General features: G+C 52.9%; 1 protein-coding gene across 1 annotated transcript; it reads right to left on the reverse strand.

Moving 5' to 3' along the window:
* Window positions 1-489: 489 nt before the first annotated feature.
* LOC148591718 (transmembrane protein 203-like) lies at window positions 490-13,695 on the reverse strand. Its single transcript, XM_088537090.1, has 4 exons — window positions 13,583-13,695; window positions 11,719-11,825; window positions 2,435-2,513; window positions 490-676 (listed from the first exon to the last, which is right to left on the reverse strand). The coding sequence occupies exons 1-4, from the start codon at window positions 13,693-13,695 to the stop codon at window positions 490-492; spliced, it is 486 nt and encodes a 161-aa protein (XP_088393216.1).
* Between the last annotated feature and the right edge of the window lie 4,666 nt (window positions 13,696-18,361).

Consider the following 18,361-nt stretch of genomic DNA (forward strand, 5'->3'; position numbering starts at 1 on the left):
ATGAGGGATGGTGACACAAGTCTCACCGTGTAAAGATGAGGCGTTTCTTTCTCACATCTTTTCCCTCCAGCGTGTGTTTTTAAAAGTGCCAGAAATATCAAGGGGTGGCAAAGATGCTGCTGGTGCGCTGGGCTTGGAGGTGGCAAAGGCCCCCACTTTCCAGGGGTAAAAAAAAAGAAACAACAAAAAAGGAGCTGTATGTGTATAATTCCCCTATCTGTACAGTTTTGTTTAACATTCACTGGCCCATCCCACAGGGCCTGCACATCAGGACACATTCACACGAGAGCCGAGCGAGGCCGACGTTGGCGACGCGGCACAAACGGGGCCTTTGCGGAGATGTCAGAATCGCCGTGGCTGGAGTGAAGCCTGGCGCTGAGGCCAGCGCAGGCCCCCGGGCCCCGCGCCTGCTGCTCGGGGCTCAGCGCTGCCCCGTCCTGACGCGGTGGCTCCGCAGCGGCTCCGCTCTGGCCCATCCGCGTCGCCCCCTCAGTTCACGCGGCAGGCGCGGAGCAGCAGCAGCTGCAGCAGGATGAAGACGGGCGCCATGACCAGCCCGTACCAGAGCTCGCGCGTGCCCTCCGCCAGCTTCTGGCACAGCAGCAGCTCGAAGACGAACTTGAGCCCCAGCACGGTGAGCACCCAGAGCAGCCGCAGCACGGCCAGCCGCTTCTCAGCAAAAGGAAGATCAGGGAAAACGTGTGTCCGCTGGCGAACGGGATGGGTACCCTGGTTACAAATAACACATAAAAAGCAGATTTGCTGAATGCCCTCTTTGCTTTGGTGTTTACCAAGGGCAGCCCTTTAGAGCCCCAGGCCCTAGGGACAAGAGAAGAAGCCTGGAGAGAGGAAGACTCCTCCTGAGTAGAGGAAGATTGGGTCAGAGAGCACCTAAGGAAACTCGATACCCACAAATCCATGGGCCCTGATGGGATGCACCCCAGAGTGCTGCGGGAGCTGGCAGATGTCATAGCTAAGCCACTCTCCAGCACCTTTGAAAGGTGCCAGAAGACTGGAAGAAGGCCAATCTCACGTCAGTCTTCAAAAAAGGCAAGAAGGAGGATCCAGGCAACTTCAGGCCAGTGAGCCTCACCTCTGTCCCCGGAAAAGTGATGGAACGGCTCATACTGGCTGTTGTCTCCAGGCACGTGGAGGACAAGAAGGTGCTCAGGAGTAGTCAGCATGGATTCACCAAGGGGAAATCTTGCTTGACTAATCTGATAGCCTTCTATGATGGAATGACCAGCTGGATAGATGAGGGGAGAGCGGTGGATGTTGCCTTTCTCGACTTCACCAAGGCTTCTGACACCGTCCCTCACAACATCCTCCTAGGCAAGCTCTGGAAGTGTGGGATAGATGAGTGCACAGTGAGGTGGATTAGGAACTGGCTGGATGGCAGAGCTCAGAGGGTGGGGATCAGCGGTGCTGAGTCTGGTTGGAGGCCTGTAGCTAGCGGGGTCCCCCAGGGGTCAGACCTTGGTCCAGTTCTGTTCAGTTTATACATCAATGACCTGGATGAAGGCACAGAGTGCTCCCTCAGCAAGTTTGCTGATGATACCAAACTGGGAGGAGTAGCTGATACCCCAGGGGGCTGCGCTGCCGTCCAGAGGGACCTGGACACACTGGACAACTGGGCGGTGAAAAACCTCATGCAATTCAACAAGGCCAAGTGCAAGGTTCTGCACCTGGGGAAGGATAACCCCAGACACCAGCACAGGCTGGGGACCGACCTTCTGGAGAGCAGCTCTGCAGAGAGGGACCTGGGCGTCATGGTGGAGGATAAGTTGACGATGAGGCAGCAGTGTGCACTCATGGCCAAGAAGGCCAATGGGATCTTGGGGTGCATTAAGAAGAGCATCTCCAGGAGGTCGAGGGAGGCGATCCTGCCCCTCTACTGAGCCCTGGTGAGGCCGCATCTGGAGTATTGTGTCCAGTTCTGGGCTCCACAGTACAAGAGGGATGTGGAGCTGCTGGAGAGAGTCCAGCACAGGGCCACAAAGATGATCAGGGGCCTGGAACATCTGCCCCATGAGGAGAGGCTGAGGGAGCTGGGCCTGTTCAGCCTGGAGAAGAGAAGGCTGAGAGGGGATCTAATCAGTGTATATAAGTACCTCAAGGGAGGCAGTGAGGAGGATGGTGCTGGTCTCTTTTCAGTGGTGGCCACCGACAGAACTAGAGGTAATGGCCACAAACTGAAGCACCAAAAGTTGCACATGAACTTAAGGAAAAAATTCTTAACAGTGAAGGTGACAGAGCGCTGGAACAGGCTGCCCAGAGAGGTTGTGGAGTCTCCTTCTCTGGAGATCTTCAAAACCCGCTTGGATGCAGTCCTGTGCCACGTGCTCTAGGCAACCCTGCGTGTGCAGGGGGTTGGACTAGATGACCTCCAGAGGTCCCTTCCAACCTTCAGCATTCTGTGATTCTGTGGTTCTCGCCATCCCAGCAGAGCCGCACAGACACGATGGTGCTGAAGTAGGTGCTGAGGCCGTCGGCGGGGGCTGCTGAGCGCCTCACTGCGGCGGGGACGGCGCTCGGCGCCGGGTGATGACGTCAGCGGCAGCTCCGTGGCTCCCGGCGCAGAGCGCCTGACTGCGGCTGGGACGTCGCTCGGCGCCGGGTGATGACGTCAGCGGCAGCTCCGTGGCTCCCAGCGCAGAGCGCCTCACTGCGGCGGGGACGTCGCTCGGCGCCGGGTGATGACGTCAGCGGCAGCTCGGTGGCTCCCGGCGCGGGGCGCTCTCCTCACTCCCGGTTCCAGCGCCGGTGTCACTGGGACCGCGATTGCCCGGTCCCCGCGTCCCCGATTTCCCCTTTACCCGGTCCTCGATTCCTCCTTCCCCCGGTCCCTCCCGTCCCCGGTCCGTCCTTACCGCGCTGCTCCCGTCACTCTCTTCCTGCTTCCCGCGGTGCTTCCGTCCCTGCTTCCCCCCAGTCCCCGTGAGCCCCTGTCCGTGGTGCCCCCGAGCTCTGGTTCCCGCATGGCCGGGACCGCGATCCCCAGCTCCCCCTTCCCGCAGTGGTTCCCGCTTCCCCGGTTCCCGGTTCCGCAGGCGCCTGGAGCGCGTCCCTGGCAGCGCGAAGCCCCTTCCCCTGCGGGCAGCGGGTGCGGGCGGCGGGGGCAGCGCCCGGGGGCTCTGCGCCAGGGGCGGCCGTGGCTGCGAGTGCGGCCGTGTGCCGGGCCCTGGGGCTGCAGCAGCTCTGCCGTCCCGGGCAAGGGGACAGTGCCCGGAGCGGCGGCCGCCGGCGGGAGCGCGGCCGTGGAAAGGCTGGGAGCGCGGCGGGGGCGGGAAAAGGAGCTGGAATGTGGGTCGCTGTCCCTGCGTTTGTGTCCCCTCCTGAGTCAGAGGCTTTGCTGCCTCCTGCTCCCTGCTGTTCGGCTCAGCCTTCACATCCCCTGTCCTCCCTCCTCCACCGCTCTGCTGCTCTGTGCCCTTCAGCAGACAGTGGCACCCACAGCAGGAATGAAATCCCAGTGGCCTGTGCCGGGGTCCCAGTCACAGCTGAGGGTGCACAAGGACCGGGAAATAGGGTGCTCCCAGGCTGGGTTTTCAGCTCCGTACTCTGAGGCCAGGACAGGCCATTGAGCGTCCCCGGGCCAGGGCTGCAGCCACAGGTGACCTGAGCAGAGGCCAGTGCGGAGCCAGGTCACACCACACACCGGGGACTGAGCTGCATTTTGCAGAGCACCTCCCCATGGCCAAGGCCCTTGTTCTGGCACCTGGCCTCAGCTCCCACCATCGGCACCCCCCCTTACCTGGGACGAACAACATTAAAATCCTTTTGATTCAAGAGCAAAAGAACGAGAATTTCTTTAATGCATTCTGGAAGGCATTCTTTAGAATGCCATTTATTTCTATATTATGTATTTATTTATTTATTATAATATAATTTCTATAATACTTATCTATTTATTATAATATAATTTATATATTTATGAATTTATATATTTATAAGTTTTATAAGTTAATTTATATATTTATAAGTCACCCTGCCCAAGTCAGCCGTCCAGCCTTGATGCCCTCCTACTGTCTTAGAGATGCAGCCCAGCTCCTACATGGCCATTGCATGTGGATGACAACGAGACCCACGAAGGCCACGGCTGCAGCGCGCACGGAGGGTTTTTTCCACACCAAGTGCAGCACCTCCTGTTGGATGGTGTTGGCGAGCTCCAGCGCGTAGCCCAGGCTCCAGGCGACGTCCGTGCTCCCGGGCTGCCAAAGGAGAGAGGGGCATCGTGAGGGCAGCTCTAGCACAGAGATGCCCCTAGCAGCACTGGGGCTCTGCGTGCCAGGCCTGGCACAGGCACAGCGCGTGTCCCCAAGCAGGAGGTCTCCACGAGCCTTGGCCACGGGGCTGAGCTGCACAGCTGCGTGTTAGCAGGAGTTCTGCCAGGACGAGACAGGACAGAAAGAGGATCCCAAGACAGCCCTATGTCCTGGGTGCAAGTCACATTCTCCTCCCATTTAAGGCAGCTGTGGTTCTTTTTTTTTTTTTTTTTTTTTTTGGGGGGGGGTGGCGGTTGGCGGGCAGGGAGGGGGAAATGTGTGAGCTGGTTCCCAGAGCACAACTGGATTGGATCAGAGCCAAACAGAATAAAGCAGAAGGGATGTCCTTGAGGGCACGGGCTGGCCTTGGCTTTTCCAGATGTGCTCAGTGTTAGTTAGCATGGGGTTTTCTTCCCTGTGTCCACATGGCATGGGGATGTGCCCTGATCTTTTAGCTGCAAAACCCTCATCCCTGCTCTCTTCCTCCCCTTGCACTTTATCCTAATAAAAGAATTCCTTCTTCTACATCATTCCTGAAGGGCAAAGACCCAGACCTTTCCTTCTGTGCTAAGTGAGTTTAAAAAGCTAAGAAAGATCCAAAAGAAAGAAAGGAACAACCACACAAACCAACAAGCACCCAGTGCAAAGAAGGGGTGGCTGTTTCAGCCTTCTCTCACCTCAGGGAAGGAATAGATTAGGTAGGTGACGCTGATCCAGCCATAAGCTCTTTCCTCTTGCCCTGTGATGATTCGAACCCCATGGAAATCCATGGCAAACTCCTTCATGCTCTTAGCAATGCCCTCCATGCTTTGATCTGCTGATGAGTTGTTATTTTGCCTAGGAAGCATCCAAAATTCAAGAAACAAATGCAGTGAAATAATCCCAATGCAGAGAACCCAAGGAAGCAGTTGGCTTCCTCCTACTTTCACAGATTGCAGCGTTTGGTCCTGAGCAGTTGCTGTGAAATGATGTTTGCTGCTCTCTAGCTTGTACAAGGTGCTCCTTGCTTTTCCTAAAGCAAGATGAGGTGGCACAACAGCCCTTTGGCATTCTACCTTGAACACACTCCCCTACCAGCACCCAAGCACGTCTGCAGAAAGTGCGTGCCCTGGTGGGAACCACTGCCTTATGTTGCAGGAAGAAGGAAGAGCAAAGCAAGAGCACGGAGCATTTCCCGCTTGGCAAGAAGCAGAGCAGCATCCTTGACGCTCGTGGGCTCCCAAAAAGGCCAGCGTCTGTCTCTGGGCCCCCAGGGCCCAGCACAGTGGCCAGTACAGCTCAGGCCCTGCCATGACTGCCCACTGTGCTGCCTTCCTGCCAGGGCTCCCTTGCTCAGGGCAGCTGGGGAGCTCGGCGCAGCTGGCCCCGTGCAGGATGCCGCATTAGCCAGGCTGCTGGCGGCTGCCTGCAGCTTGGCCACCTCCCCTTCTCCTCAGGGCCTGCACAAGTACCTCAGGAGCCTGCTGCCTGCTGGTGCTCCAAGAAAAGCTGCTTCCTCTCTCCCTTTCTCAGTGGGAATGGCCTTCAGAGCTCTGTCCAGCCACTCTCTTAGGGACTCCAGAGCTTTCGCAGTATCGTTGGCATAGCTTGATATGCCTGGCCCTGGAAGAGAGTCAGGTCACTCGGATGAGAAACGCCCCGCTTTGGCACACTAAGGAAAGGGAAACGAGGCCACCCCAGCTGCCATACAGACACACACACACACACAGGGCAGCATCAAGGCCACCACAGAGGGGATACTGACCCTGCACATTACAGAAAAAGCTCTGCCTGATCTCAGCCATGTTGTTCTCATCATCTGTCTCCCTTTTGATGATGAACAGAGTGGGGTGGGACGAGCCGGCGTCCATCTCTCGGTCCACCTGGAAGCACAAATGAAGAGCTCGTGGCTGGCTGGAAGAGCAGCAGGGATGGTGGGGCTGGAGCCCAGCCCTGCCAGGAGACTGGTCACTTTGTTCAAGCTAAGATGTCCCCAAGAGGGTGTCCCAAAGAGCAGCTCTTATTGCTCTTAATGCAGAAACCCTCCCAAAGCTATGGCAGTCTCCAGCACAGCCGAGCAGAGCAGTGACAGGACAGGGCCCTCCAAGGTCTGGTCCTGAGTCTGAGATGAAGGGCTCAGAGTCAGCCAGAGGACTCATTTAGCCTGGCCCATGCTAACCACAGCTCCAGCAAGGCTCTTTCAGGGCCCCTGCCTTCTCTCTTCTGCCTGCATTTTGGCATGGCTGGAGAAGACTCACACCTGCAAGACTCATCCTAGCGAGCCCCACACACTCCAAAGCCCTAACATGAGCTCTTGTCTCATGGAGCATCTGTGCCACATGTCTGCTCTGCAGTGCTGCTCACCTTGGCCTCGGGTGACAAGCTGACCTTGAACAAGACCAGCTGACGGGCAATGAATGACTCCAGGAGCAGTAATGCCAGAACAACAGAGATCAGACGGCTCTTTTTAATGACCATCCTGGCAAAGGACCCTGCAAAGGTCAACACAGAAAGAGAGAAATTACTTGGATGTGACACGCTGGGAAGAGCGTTGATGAGTTAAAGCTGCAAGGAGGCCGTTCCCCAAAGCGGCCTCCACGTTGGCCCTCTCCTCAAGGAAGCTGCGGGTATCTTGAGGTCAGTGGGCTCCTCTCACCTGCCTGCACTCTCACGCCTGCCCACTGCCCAGCACGCACACACGGGCAGCCAGGGAGGGAGCCAGGATCGCTCACGGGCAACAGTGAAGATGGGGAAAACCGACTTACTTGTCCTCTTCGTCCTGTCAGTCGCTCGTGGATACCTGACTGTCAACAGAACTCAGGCAGAGTTCTGGAATTTTGAGCTTCTCTAGGTTACCTCACATGGGCATTGAGCAGTTGCACGTTGTCATGATGACACCACACGTGCCACTTTTCACATTGCCCTTACGAATCTGTCACCTCTTAAAGAGCAACCTTGGTCATATCCCCTGCCCTGAAATTGCCCGCAGAGCAGCCGGGGTCTTGAGAGCAGCTTTGATTCCAACCAGAAGCAGGATGCCGTTGGAAAAGGAGGGATGGCCGTGCAAGGAGGGGGCCGGGGCCCTGAGCAGAGGCAGCCCCCACTGCCTCCATCTCCTGGCAGCAGCCAGAGCTGTCTCTGAGCTGCTCCTGGCCCTTTTCAGCTCCACACCCTGAGGCCAGGACAGGCCATTGAGTGTCCCCGGGCCAGGGCTGCAGCCACAGTTGAGCTGAGCAGAGGCCGGTGGGGAGCCAGGTCACACCACACAGCGGGGACTAAGTCCCTCGCTGTCAGCCCTGGCCTCCTACTGGATCAGACCCCTTTCTGTCACAACCTGGCTGTAGCAGATTCCCTGTCAAGGGACAATCCCCATCACATAGGGAAAATGTCCGCCCCATGCCCGAGGGCTGTCAAGAAAAGGAAGCCAATCACTTATTTCATGATCATCAGAGGATCCTACAGCGCTGGGGCCATCAGCCCCATGGACATGGTCTTGCCCTGCCCCAGAGTGCTGCCAAGGGACTCGGACATGGTCATGTTCACAGCTTCACTGCTGCTGTCTCTGCCTGTGCCCTCAGACACCATCCCCCTGCCTAGAACCTCTCGGCTCGGCCCATTTCTGGAGGACACAAGCTCTAAGCCACCAGGGTGGCTTCTCCACCCGTCCACTGCTGCTTGGCTGGAGCGCTGCATGTGCCGCGTAGCCCCAGCTGAACTCGGTGGCACTCCGCAGGGTCTGTTCTATGGGGTCACTGCTCTGGCTGCAGCGGCTCCCTGTGGCTTCCAAGCCCGTCCTCCTAGGGTCACATTCACCCTGCTCTGCCTGGCCAGGCAGCTCTACCCGGCACCACGTCTGTCCACACGTTCCAGAGAGGACATGTCCCAGCAGAGACACAGAGTAACTTTGTGAAGGGGCAGAGCCAGCACAGGTAGCAAAGGGTCAGCGAGCGCTGCGGAGCTCAGCGGGGAAGCCCACGACTGCAGGAGGTTTCTTGCAACCATCATTGTCCCCAAATCAAGCACAAAGTTGCCTCTGTGCACCAGAGTAACGTTCGTTGTCTCACAGGTAGGTGAGGGATCCATAGTCCCAAACAGCCTCACGGCTGCAGCTAAATGACACTGAAGCGTCTTTACTTTGTGAATCTCACGGTAACTTGCTGATCTCCAAGTCCCCTCGAAAGACTAAAGCCCCCTCATTCAGCCCGGCTCATTTCTAGACGGTCGAGGAGTGTTTCCCACCAAAGCTGTGACCCAGAGAAACTGTCTCCAGGAGCAGCAGCAGCTGCTCCTACTCTGCCCCTTCGCTTGGCCCTCCCAACACCCTTAGCACTACCTTGGGGAATAGGCCTCCAACACTAAAAACTGCATTTCTGTTAACACCATGCACCAGCTCCCTCTGCCTCCCAGCACAATCCGTGAGACAACCTTGCGTCCCTGAGTCCCAGGTTGCCCCTTCCCCCGGTTCCGTCGTCCCCGGATTCCCCTTTCCCCGATCTCTGCATCCCCGATTCCCCCTTGCCTCCGTCTCCGCATCCCCAGTTCCACCTTCCCCCGGTTCCCTCTTCCCCCTGTCCGTCCTTGCCACACTGCTCCTGTCACTCTCTTCCCGCTTCCCGCGGTGCCTCTGTCCCCAGTTCCCCCAAGTCCCCGTGACCCCCTGTCCATGGTGCCCGCGGCTCCCAGTCCTCGTGTCCCTGGGACTTCGATGCTTTGGTTCCCCTTTCCGGCGGTGCCCCTTTCCGCTGTTCTCCATGTCCCCAGTTCCCTCATGTCCCAATGCTCCCCTTGCCAGGACCCCCTTACCCTGGTTTCCCCGTCACCCTGATCCCACCACACCCCTGTATCCCGGTTCCGCTTCCCCCGATGGCTCCGGTTTGCAAGTGTAAAGTTTTCAGAATACTGTATTTTCAGAAGGAAGAACATGTCAGCCAGGGCATTAAGTTAGGTTGAAAATTTGTCTTATTCCTTCTCTCTTACCAGTATGTTCTTTTAAGCTCCATGTCCAAGCCCACCCCCATTCCCAGGAGACTCAAAGATGCAATTCTCTTAGAGATGAGGCACTTCTCCATTCTGCTGTACCTCTTCTAACGACCAGAATGGGCAGCCTATAGGGACATATCTTACACTTACGAACCAGCATTCAGGTGATCAAGCTGGTGCCGACACAAACACCCTTGCTCAAACCTTCAGAAAAAACATTATTATCCACCCACAGCAACTTGAGAGAAAACGACAGGAGCTTTTAGGGCCTGTGTTCCACATCCTTTATACATCTAACGGCTGCATCATGTGATTTCCTCAGTAGCTTGGCATACTGCACTTCTGCTTTCTCTTCACAGGACACCGCATCACCCACGAGTCCAAATTCACTGGCTTGAGCTCCCAGTGCTATCAGGATAAAAGTGGGTCAATGTGTAGGGCACATTAAAGAGGTACTTGAAGAAGAGGCTTTATTAGGTTAAGGGATGCAACAAGAAAAATGGATCAAATTTAATTAAAGCTACTTTAATGCTATTCCTTTGCATCACATTTAGTCCAGACACAAGGGTAAAGGAGTGTGTTTTACATACCTTCAACTAGTGGACTGTGTTAAATAAATGCCAGTTTCCAGACAACTTTTAGGTCACAAATTTGTTTGACCCATGGTACAAACGGGCACAAGAAGCTCTGCAACTTGAGTTTAACTCCTAGTGTCTGTCTCATCTCAGATTACAGAGCAACATTAAACAACTTTAGATAAAACACTTCTCAGGAGTTGGCCACAATGACAGAAGGGTTTCCTGGTTGCAAAACGTTGGGCTGCTGGGTGGAGAGCTGCTGTATACTGAATTTGCTGAAATGCCATTCTGCTCGTGCACAGTTATTACAAGTACAAGGACAATAATCAGGCAACAGTGGAGACAATAGCTCCACAGATTCAATTTTGACTGGAGAGACATGCTCGTTAATTATGGCAATGGAGGAGAATTTTCTGAAGTTCTTGGGGCACAGAGATGTGTAGAAATGACAAAGTTCTGCCTCCTGTCCTGTTTCCTGGGTAGAAGACTAAAGTGGCCAGCAGCCACCTCTACCACATTCAGGAGGGTTTACCATACTTGGGAGTTCGTTTTGTTTACTAGCACTTTGGCAGCTCATTGTCTTTGCTGGAATCCTTTCCAGCTATTCTCACCCATAAAAACAACTCTCCAATAAAACCTATATCCTCTCCTCGCCCATCTTTTCAGGCCGAGCAAAGTGATTTCTTTACCCACCTGACATCTACGCTCTTTCTCTTCTTCACTTCCAAGGTGTTTTTGCAGTGACTTGAGGTCTGTGATTTCATCATCTTGACTCAGGCAGCTATTATACAGAGTTGGTGAAAAGCAGTAGCGGCACCTTAGCCTGCGTTGCACTGCTCCAACACTTGTGGGATATGGGCAATCCATAGGGGAAAGGCTGAAGCTGAAAAACTTGGGGCAACAAAAGCGAACAGTTGTGTCATATGAAGAAGATAAGATTTCCACTTTGATTTCATTAACTATAGGAATCGATTGACTCAACAGATGAATTTATTGCTCTGCAGACTGCTGCTATAAAGCTTCATCTGATTCTGGGGACTTTTTTTTTTTTTTTTTTAACTCTTTTGCATTTACATTTGCATTCCTAATTTTTGCTTTTTGTCTGAAACAAAATAACTTCTCTAAAACAAATGCACTAATCTAGAGAAAGGATGAATCCTGACAAGAGAAATCTGCAAACGCAGCCAACACCTACCACACACCTCCACTAGCTTACGGCAAAAGACGAAGACAAGAGAAGCCAATCCAGAGTGCTCCCTTGCAGCCATCACAGTCCTTACCTGGCTGTAACTGCTGCTCAGCGAGATTAAAGCCCTGCTGGAAGAAGCGTCACTGTTTCACAGAGCCTGCAGCTGAAGGCTGTGGCCTGGGATGCGACCCGAGGCAAAGCTGGGACTGCCCAGGGGGGCAGCTTGGGCTGTAACTCAGCACGCTTTAATCCTGGATCACAGGAGGAGGCCTAGAGGAAGGGACTTGCTTCCCTGCCAGGTTGTGCACTGGAGCTATTTGTACTGCTTCAAGATGCAGAAAAACACAATTAGCACTGCACATGCAGCAGCCTCAAACTCCTCCTTCCTCTAAATGCACAGCAAAACACAGACATGCAGCTTTCTCTGAATAAAATGCAACAATGCTAAAAAGCCCTCTTCCCAGCTCCATGCAGAGGTCACAAATTCCTTGTCCTGCTTCACGGCGAGTCTGTCCGACTGCCCTTTAGCGGCCCACTATCTCCTCCTTTTTATGGCTTGTTTCCTCTTCAGTTCTCCCCTCAAATGCTCACCAATTTAGCATTTCTATTTTGAATTTTAATATGCTGCAAGTAATTCTGATGTGTTCAGACAAAGGAGTTGAGAATTGCACTTGATCAAGATACCAACTTAAAAGAAAGAAGATAATCAGGCATTTATGATACATACCTGCATTCTGCATCCCTAGAAGGATCTGCTGCTTACAAGTTGTGACCAAGGTAGTTGATGCCAGCGTGTATCTCAAATACAACCAGAACTCAAAGAAGGCATTCAGGCTGAACAAGGATGCAAGTGAAAGCTCTAGAATAAAGAAAAAATGTTTTTATCATGCTAGATGACAGGAGCATGCCACAGCACTTAGCTATATTATTTGAAAAAAAATATTATAAAAAAAGGTTTAAAAACACATAAAAAACCCTGTTATTGTAAGTGCTACCAATAACTGCCAGTCTGAGGACAGAGGTAAGGCTTCTTACTTATGCACTCATCTCCATATTTGGCTCACTCTTCCTCCTTTTCATCCTCTGATAGGATTTGATACAGCTACTTTGGAGTCTGCTCATTTGAATGAAACTTAAATTATCTAGAAATGTCACGTAGCCCCACAACACAGCCGCTAAGAGACTCTTACCTGTCACTACAATGAGGAAATTTCTACAGCATGAAGACGTGTAAAAGAAAATACAACAAAGTTTTTTCTCAACTTCCCCAGCAAGAATATTTCCCCAGCAAGAATATTTCCCAGAAGCGTGAAATATTCCCTCATCCCCAAAACTCATTTATGGGCAGTGACAACTCAACATATTCCACCCCCTGTGCCAGCAGGGAAAAGGGCCTGGACGGGAGGTTACAGGAAGTGCTGTGGCCAGGGGTGAGAGTGATGGAAGAGGGAAAAACCTTGGGGAACAGTCCCATCTATGCTGCCCATGAAAATAACACTGAGAAGTGGATGGGGAGCAAGGCAAGGACCGTGTTTGCCCACATGCAGTGAGTGCCTCCTCTGGCAGCCAACCTGCATCAAATCATGCAGACGATAAGCAAGCAGGGACAGCAGTTGCATGCATGCTGCAATGGATCCTGCAAAATCCTTCCTTGCTCTCCCACTGTTCTCTGAGTCCACATACATTTTACCCTTTCTGTGTAGAATTTTTTCCTAATATCTAACCTGAACCTGTCCTGGCACAACTTGAGGCCAATTCCTCTTCTCCTATTGATAGTTGTTTTGGAGAAGAGATAGACCTCCTGCCTGTCCCGATCCAGTGTCGGGGGAGGTTTCGATAAGATCCCAAGAGTGAGATTTAAGACACAAATGAGGTCAAATGCCGTACAACCTTGTAAACTTTATTCTCATAAGCGCAATAGGACAGAGAGAAGAAGGAAAAAAGAAAGAAGGATAAGCAAGCAAGCGGAAGAGAGAGATGTAGCAGGATTATAGTTACCACCACCACCAGTCCAGCTAAGTGTCGTTGGCTCTGCTTTGGTGCAGGCACAGGTGCCTCGGTGCTGGTGATGTCCCGCATGCACCCTGCTGCAGGTGATGTTCCACACACCTCGATGCAGGTGATGTCCCGGGAAAGAAGCTGTGCACTCCAGAAGAAATCACACACAGCCAGCCCTGCTCCATAGACACTGCTGGGCATTGTTTGGACCTCGTGTTAATCTCACAGTCCTCCCAGAGGTAGAGTGCCAAGGTCAAGAAGCAGGTAATTGTAGGGAGACGAAACACCTGGAGCTGACATCATGGTTTTCCCTGAGCCAAGGCCAAGGAGTTATGGCAACAATGTCGAGGCAAAAGACAATTCAAAACAGTCTCTTACACTGCCTCACTACAACTTTCTTTCCGGTAGTTGTAGAGCGCAATAAGCTCTCCCTTGAACCTCCTCCAGAGTAAATACTCCCTGTTCCCTCATAAGGTTTGTGCTCCAGCCCCTTCCAACTTTGTTGCCCTTCTTTGCACACACTCCAGAGCAACAATGTCTTTCTTGTAGTGAGAGGCCCAGAACTAAGCACAGTATTTGAAGCACAGCCTTACCAGCACCGAGCAGAAGGTGCAATCACTCCCTTAGTCCTGCTGACTACATTATTCTTGACACTAGCCAGGATGCTGTTGATCATCTTGACCACCTGGGCACACTGCTGGCTCATGTTCAACAGCCGTCAGACAACACTCCCAGATCCTTGTCTGCTGTGCAGCTCTGCAGCTGCTCTGCCCCAAGCCCGTAGTGTTGCATGGGGTTGTTGTGACCAAATGCAGGATCCAGTACTTGGTCTTGTTGAATCTCCTACAGCTGGCTTCAGCCCATCAATCCAGCCCGTCCAGATCCCTCTCTGTGAGTGAGGGGGAGCTGGGGACCAGCAGCATCAACTGCCAGCTGTGTGGATCCTGAGAAGGAGGATCAAGCTCCTCCCCTGCTTTGGTGCAAGGCAAAGTTTTGGCAGGGGCAGGGGGACAGACGAGTGTGAGCCACATGGGGCACTGAGGAAGGCTTTGCTGTTGGGGTGACAGAGGAGAAGGGCATCTGCAACCAGGAGACCCCTGGCTCATGGGAGAGCATGCTGGGGAAGCCATGCTCCCCTGAGGGAGATGGTCCTACTCCCCAAGGCATGCTCCCCGCTTCTGGTGCTGTGAGGAAATGTCCCATCAGGAGTCCTTGGACATGAGACACTGACCTGATGGACCCACTCTCTGACAATGCCAGACCTGCAAGATGTTTTGCATCACCAGGAAGCCAGAGCTGAGAGAGCTCAATGCCAGCCCCTGTACTAGCAGGTTGTCCCATGGAGTCCAGGGTTTGCAAGGGAGCAGAAAAGTTTGGAACACTCCTTCCTTCCTGGGGCTCTCTTACATCAGGGGAGCTGCTGCACTGTGACCAGTCTGAGAAGGGAAGAAGGATTGATGGTGGGAAAGCAAAGCTGTGATCCTGTCCTGGTTTGGATCTTACACTCCTCTATCCATGCAGGGTAGCCAGTTGAGAGTCCTCTGCACATTCAGGGAGAAGAAATATGCTAGCAGTTGTCATCTCTTTGCAAGGTGGTGTCATCTCCTGGACACTCATGGTGAAGAAACGCTATAGCATTTTACCAGGGACAAGCAGCATAACTTAGTCAGTTGCACTCATTGCAAGAGGCTAATTACAAAGCTTATGCCCCATAACAATTGTGCCACTTAATGGTGGATGTTGTTAGCACAAAGATCTTGCACTGGTGAATAAAGTGTATTGGTTGACCCCCTATGGATTATTTTACTGTCTCCCTTAACAAGCTAGCAGGACACCATGTCATTGTGGGCATCGGGTTCTACCTTCTCATGTTGTCTGTGGAACAGCTGGGATCTTGAAAAATAAGTCAAGACCCATCTTTAGAGCTATGGGGAGAGGAGGAATACCATCTGTAAGAGCATGAGGTCAAGGATTGACAGCAGGCAATAATGTTACACTAACCCTAAAATGATTGCTCTCTGACCTAGTGAAAGACAAATTCAAAGGAGGAAGGCTTAAAACTACGCAAGGCCTTTGTTACAATGACAACACAAAAGAAAGTTGGTGGGGATTGCACAGGTGAGGGACAGTCAAATAATACCTTTATGCCATTCTCTTGTCATTCCTAAAGCCTTGAATGAAGATAGGTGGCTATCTATAGTTGCAGGAGACAGCTTGCACTGGACACTTAGTGAAATTAGTAAATGCTGCACCTGCTGGCTATCCAATCAAGTATGGACCTGCCCTACCATGCCTAGTGCTTCAAAATTATGCAGTGTGAAACATTTCTATGGTACCTGCATTGGGCAGAGCACCTGTGATAATAAGACATGCGTGATTTTGGATGCGTGTGTGTATCTGCCCTCAATGCTATTCTTTTTGAAAATGGTGTTAATCTGGACCTGGCAACCTTTCCCACTGCAATGGGACATCTGTTTTTGACCAAATTACCAAGCAGATTTAGTAGCTAGCTGCTCATATGACTGAACAAAAACTGTCTTTCTTTGCACCATTTAATACTTCCATGCAGAACAGTCAGAGTAACATTCCATGAACTAGACAGCTTTCTCAGCTAATTCTCAGATTGCTTCAAGGCTTAATGGAGAATCTGCATTTGCCCAGGTTGCGCCACTCTCTTAAAGCTTTGGGTGAAAAGAAGCTCAAAATGAGACTGTCCCAGTTACCTTGAGGATTTGATTCATTCATAGGAGAATGTACTGAGGGCCGGGAACTTGATCTCGATGATACTGATCTCAATGATACTGTATTAAGAAGCATTTCAGTACAGAAGAGCTCTTGGGAGAGTCTTCAAAGAAGACCAGAAAGAGCAAGGAAGATTTGAGAGTGTGGAAGAGCTATGTGCCATCGGTCCCAACGCTGTTAACTACTAAGAGAATTTGGCATTAGGCTTCTGAAAGGGGCTAATGTACAATGAAGAGTAACATACTGTGACTGAACACAAGTGCTCCCCAACCTGGGCGCATGCATTCCACTGAGGTGCCTAAACAAGGAATCCGAGAGTGACTCTCCAGCCCGCTCCTCCTGCAGACACACACGCTCATCCTTCCCACAGCTGTCGGAGCATCTCCTTCTGCTCCTGCTGACCTGCCTGTCCCCAGGAGGACATCGAGACAGGTGCGCCCTGACTTGATGACCATCGGCTAAAGGAACAGGTGACTGGTGACAAGCTGGTTGTCCACCTCAGTTCAGGGAGCAGGAATGATGCTGATTTTTGCAACACTGTCTCTGTCAGGGGATTAAGGTCCCAGCTGCCAGGCCTATATTCCCTCACTTCCAACATACTGTCAGACTAGCGAAGAACCACCACTCTCTGCATCGTATTATCAAAACATGCAACTTCTATGGTGCTGCTCCATGCCCAGAGAACTCTTTCCCCTTCTCCCCTGGCAAAGATGATGTGCCTCCCAAGCATCGAGTGCAGGTGCATCCCACTCTCCCTGAACCTGGGATAGCCAAAAGCTTTGTGCCAGCGGCAGAGCTGTAGCCCCTCTGGCGACCTGCAAGCTCTGCCTCTTTATGGGACCAGCACACCATGACCCTGATCCCAGCCATCCAGCCGCACCCCAGCAGCTCACTACTCACTGCCCACAGGTTGTGGCAGCAGGACCTTCAAGGCTACAGCCAGATATATGGTCAGGAGGAAAAGCATCCTCTGGTCAGCCCCACCAGGAGTTCCATCCTTCTCCTCCCATCTCTCCAAGGGGGCAATGCAGGGGACACCTAGGCAAAGTCAGGCCACCCGCCTAGGGCTGGAGGTGGAGGGTTACGCCGTAGAGAAAAAAAGGCAATGGCAGCAACAGATATCTCAGGGCGTTGTAGACATCTCCCCTGCCACCCCATATCTGCAGAATGTTATGGACAGAACACTTTTGTCAGTGCAATCACCCCTTGCTTCACAAAATGGGCCTTCTGTGTTTCATGTAGGCAGGAAGTCAGCATGGCCATCTGGCTGACTCCATGGAGAGGCAGGGGGTTGGGCTGGCTCCACCTGCCATCCGTGTCCAGAGGGCAACATGGGCATCGCTTCAGCAGCCACCGAGCAGATTCTTGGCTCTATTCAGGACTGGAGCAGCCCTCTGGAAAAGGCTCTCCTCCAAGACAAGCACCTGCAGCCGTGCCCCTTCCTTCTGCTCTTGAGGGCTCCTCCCAGAAAACTCAAGAGCCGAGAAGCAGAAAAAGAAGACATCCCCATGCAGAAGGGGAAGCTGAGAACGAAATGCAAAGGAAACGGACAAAGAGCGAAAAAGGACATTTCGTCACTTTGTACTTCTTTCTCCTCTGCCTCTTCCTCTTCTCTGTCCTCTTGGCCTTAAGGAGCACTCAGTAGTGCAGATCCCTTGGGTAGGTGGATGAAATAAAGGCAGGAAAGCAACTGCTGAGTTGTGTGTGATCTTTGGGACTCTTCACAGTATGAAATCTCACTGTGAAAAGAAGCCGCGTTTCTTTCCCACATTTTTCCCTCTGGCGCGTGTTGTTAAAGGTGCCAGAAATATCAAGGGGTGGCAAAGATGCTGCTGGTGCGCAGGGCCTGGTGGTGGCAAAGGCCCAAATGGGGCACCAGGCAGGAGTGAGAGAAGCAAGTCTTTCTGCACCTCGGGCAGCTCAAGCATCAGAACTCCATGTCTAGTTCGCTGCAGACTCTACTGTGGGTCAATTGGATGGCACTAAGTTTGCCACTGAGGGGGCAAAAGGAGGGAGCGGCCCTGTCCTTGAGAGAGCCTCCAGCAGGGAGCAAGTCAGAGCATGCTGGCACTGCTCATGCACGGGCCCTACTGCTAAAGCATAGCAGCCTCAGGCTTTTCTGCTCATTCGCGGACACACGTCAGCTTGTGCAGAGGCTCCCAGAATGAAATAAAAGCTTCTTGGCCTTCCAAGGGCTTCACACAGTCTTGCTCAGAAGGGCTCCCGAAGGGCTCTTTCCCTGGTGCCAGTACTGCAACACGAGCCGATTGCTTTCCCTCCACACCTAGAGAGAAAGCCTGGAAAAGGGCCCTGCTCTAGGAGCGCGGCGTTGTGCTCTACAAGGCCGTGGGAGAGTGTGGCGCACACCACAAGAGGGAAAGAGACATCTCGCACCAAGGAGAACAGGCCATGTCAAAGTGCCCATGAGGGATGGTGACAAGCCCGTGTCTTCTTCCCTTCCTGAGTGTATTCTGCCTGAGAAGCAGGTGTGAGAGCTGTGCTGGCGGAAGCACCGTCCCCGCTCCTGCCCCCACCTGGAGTGGGGCAGCGCAGCGGCCACAGGCCTTGTGCTCCCCAGCGTCAGCTGAGCGCGTCTCTGCCGTGACCCTGCCTCATAAAGGATGTGCCCA

Source organism: Tinamus guttatus, unplaced genomic scaffold (assembly GCF_059628265.1).
Source record: "Tinamus guttatus ecotype Peru unplaced genomic scaffold, ASM5962826v1 Tinamus_guttatus_pri_ptg000725l, whole genome shotgun sequence".
Lineage (NCBI taxonomy): Eukaryota > Metazoa > Chordata > Aves > Tinamiformes > Tinamidae > Tinamus > Tinamus guttatus.

Coding starts and splice junctions, on each gene's coding strand:
- LOC148591718 (XM_088537090.1), bottom strand. CDS start 13,695: ATGAGCCAGCAGTGTGCCCAGGTGGTCAAGATGATCAACAGCATCCTG. Junction 11,826..13,582: donor GCACCTTCTGCTCGGTGCTG/GTAAGGCTGTGC, acceptor ATCCTTGTTCAG/CCTGAATGCCTTCTTTGAGT. Junction 2,514..11,718: donor TCTAGGGATGCAGAATGCAG/GTATGTATCATA, acceptor TCCCCGCCGCAG/TGAGGCGCTCAGCAGCCCCC.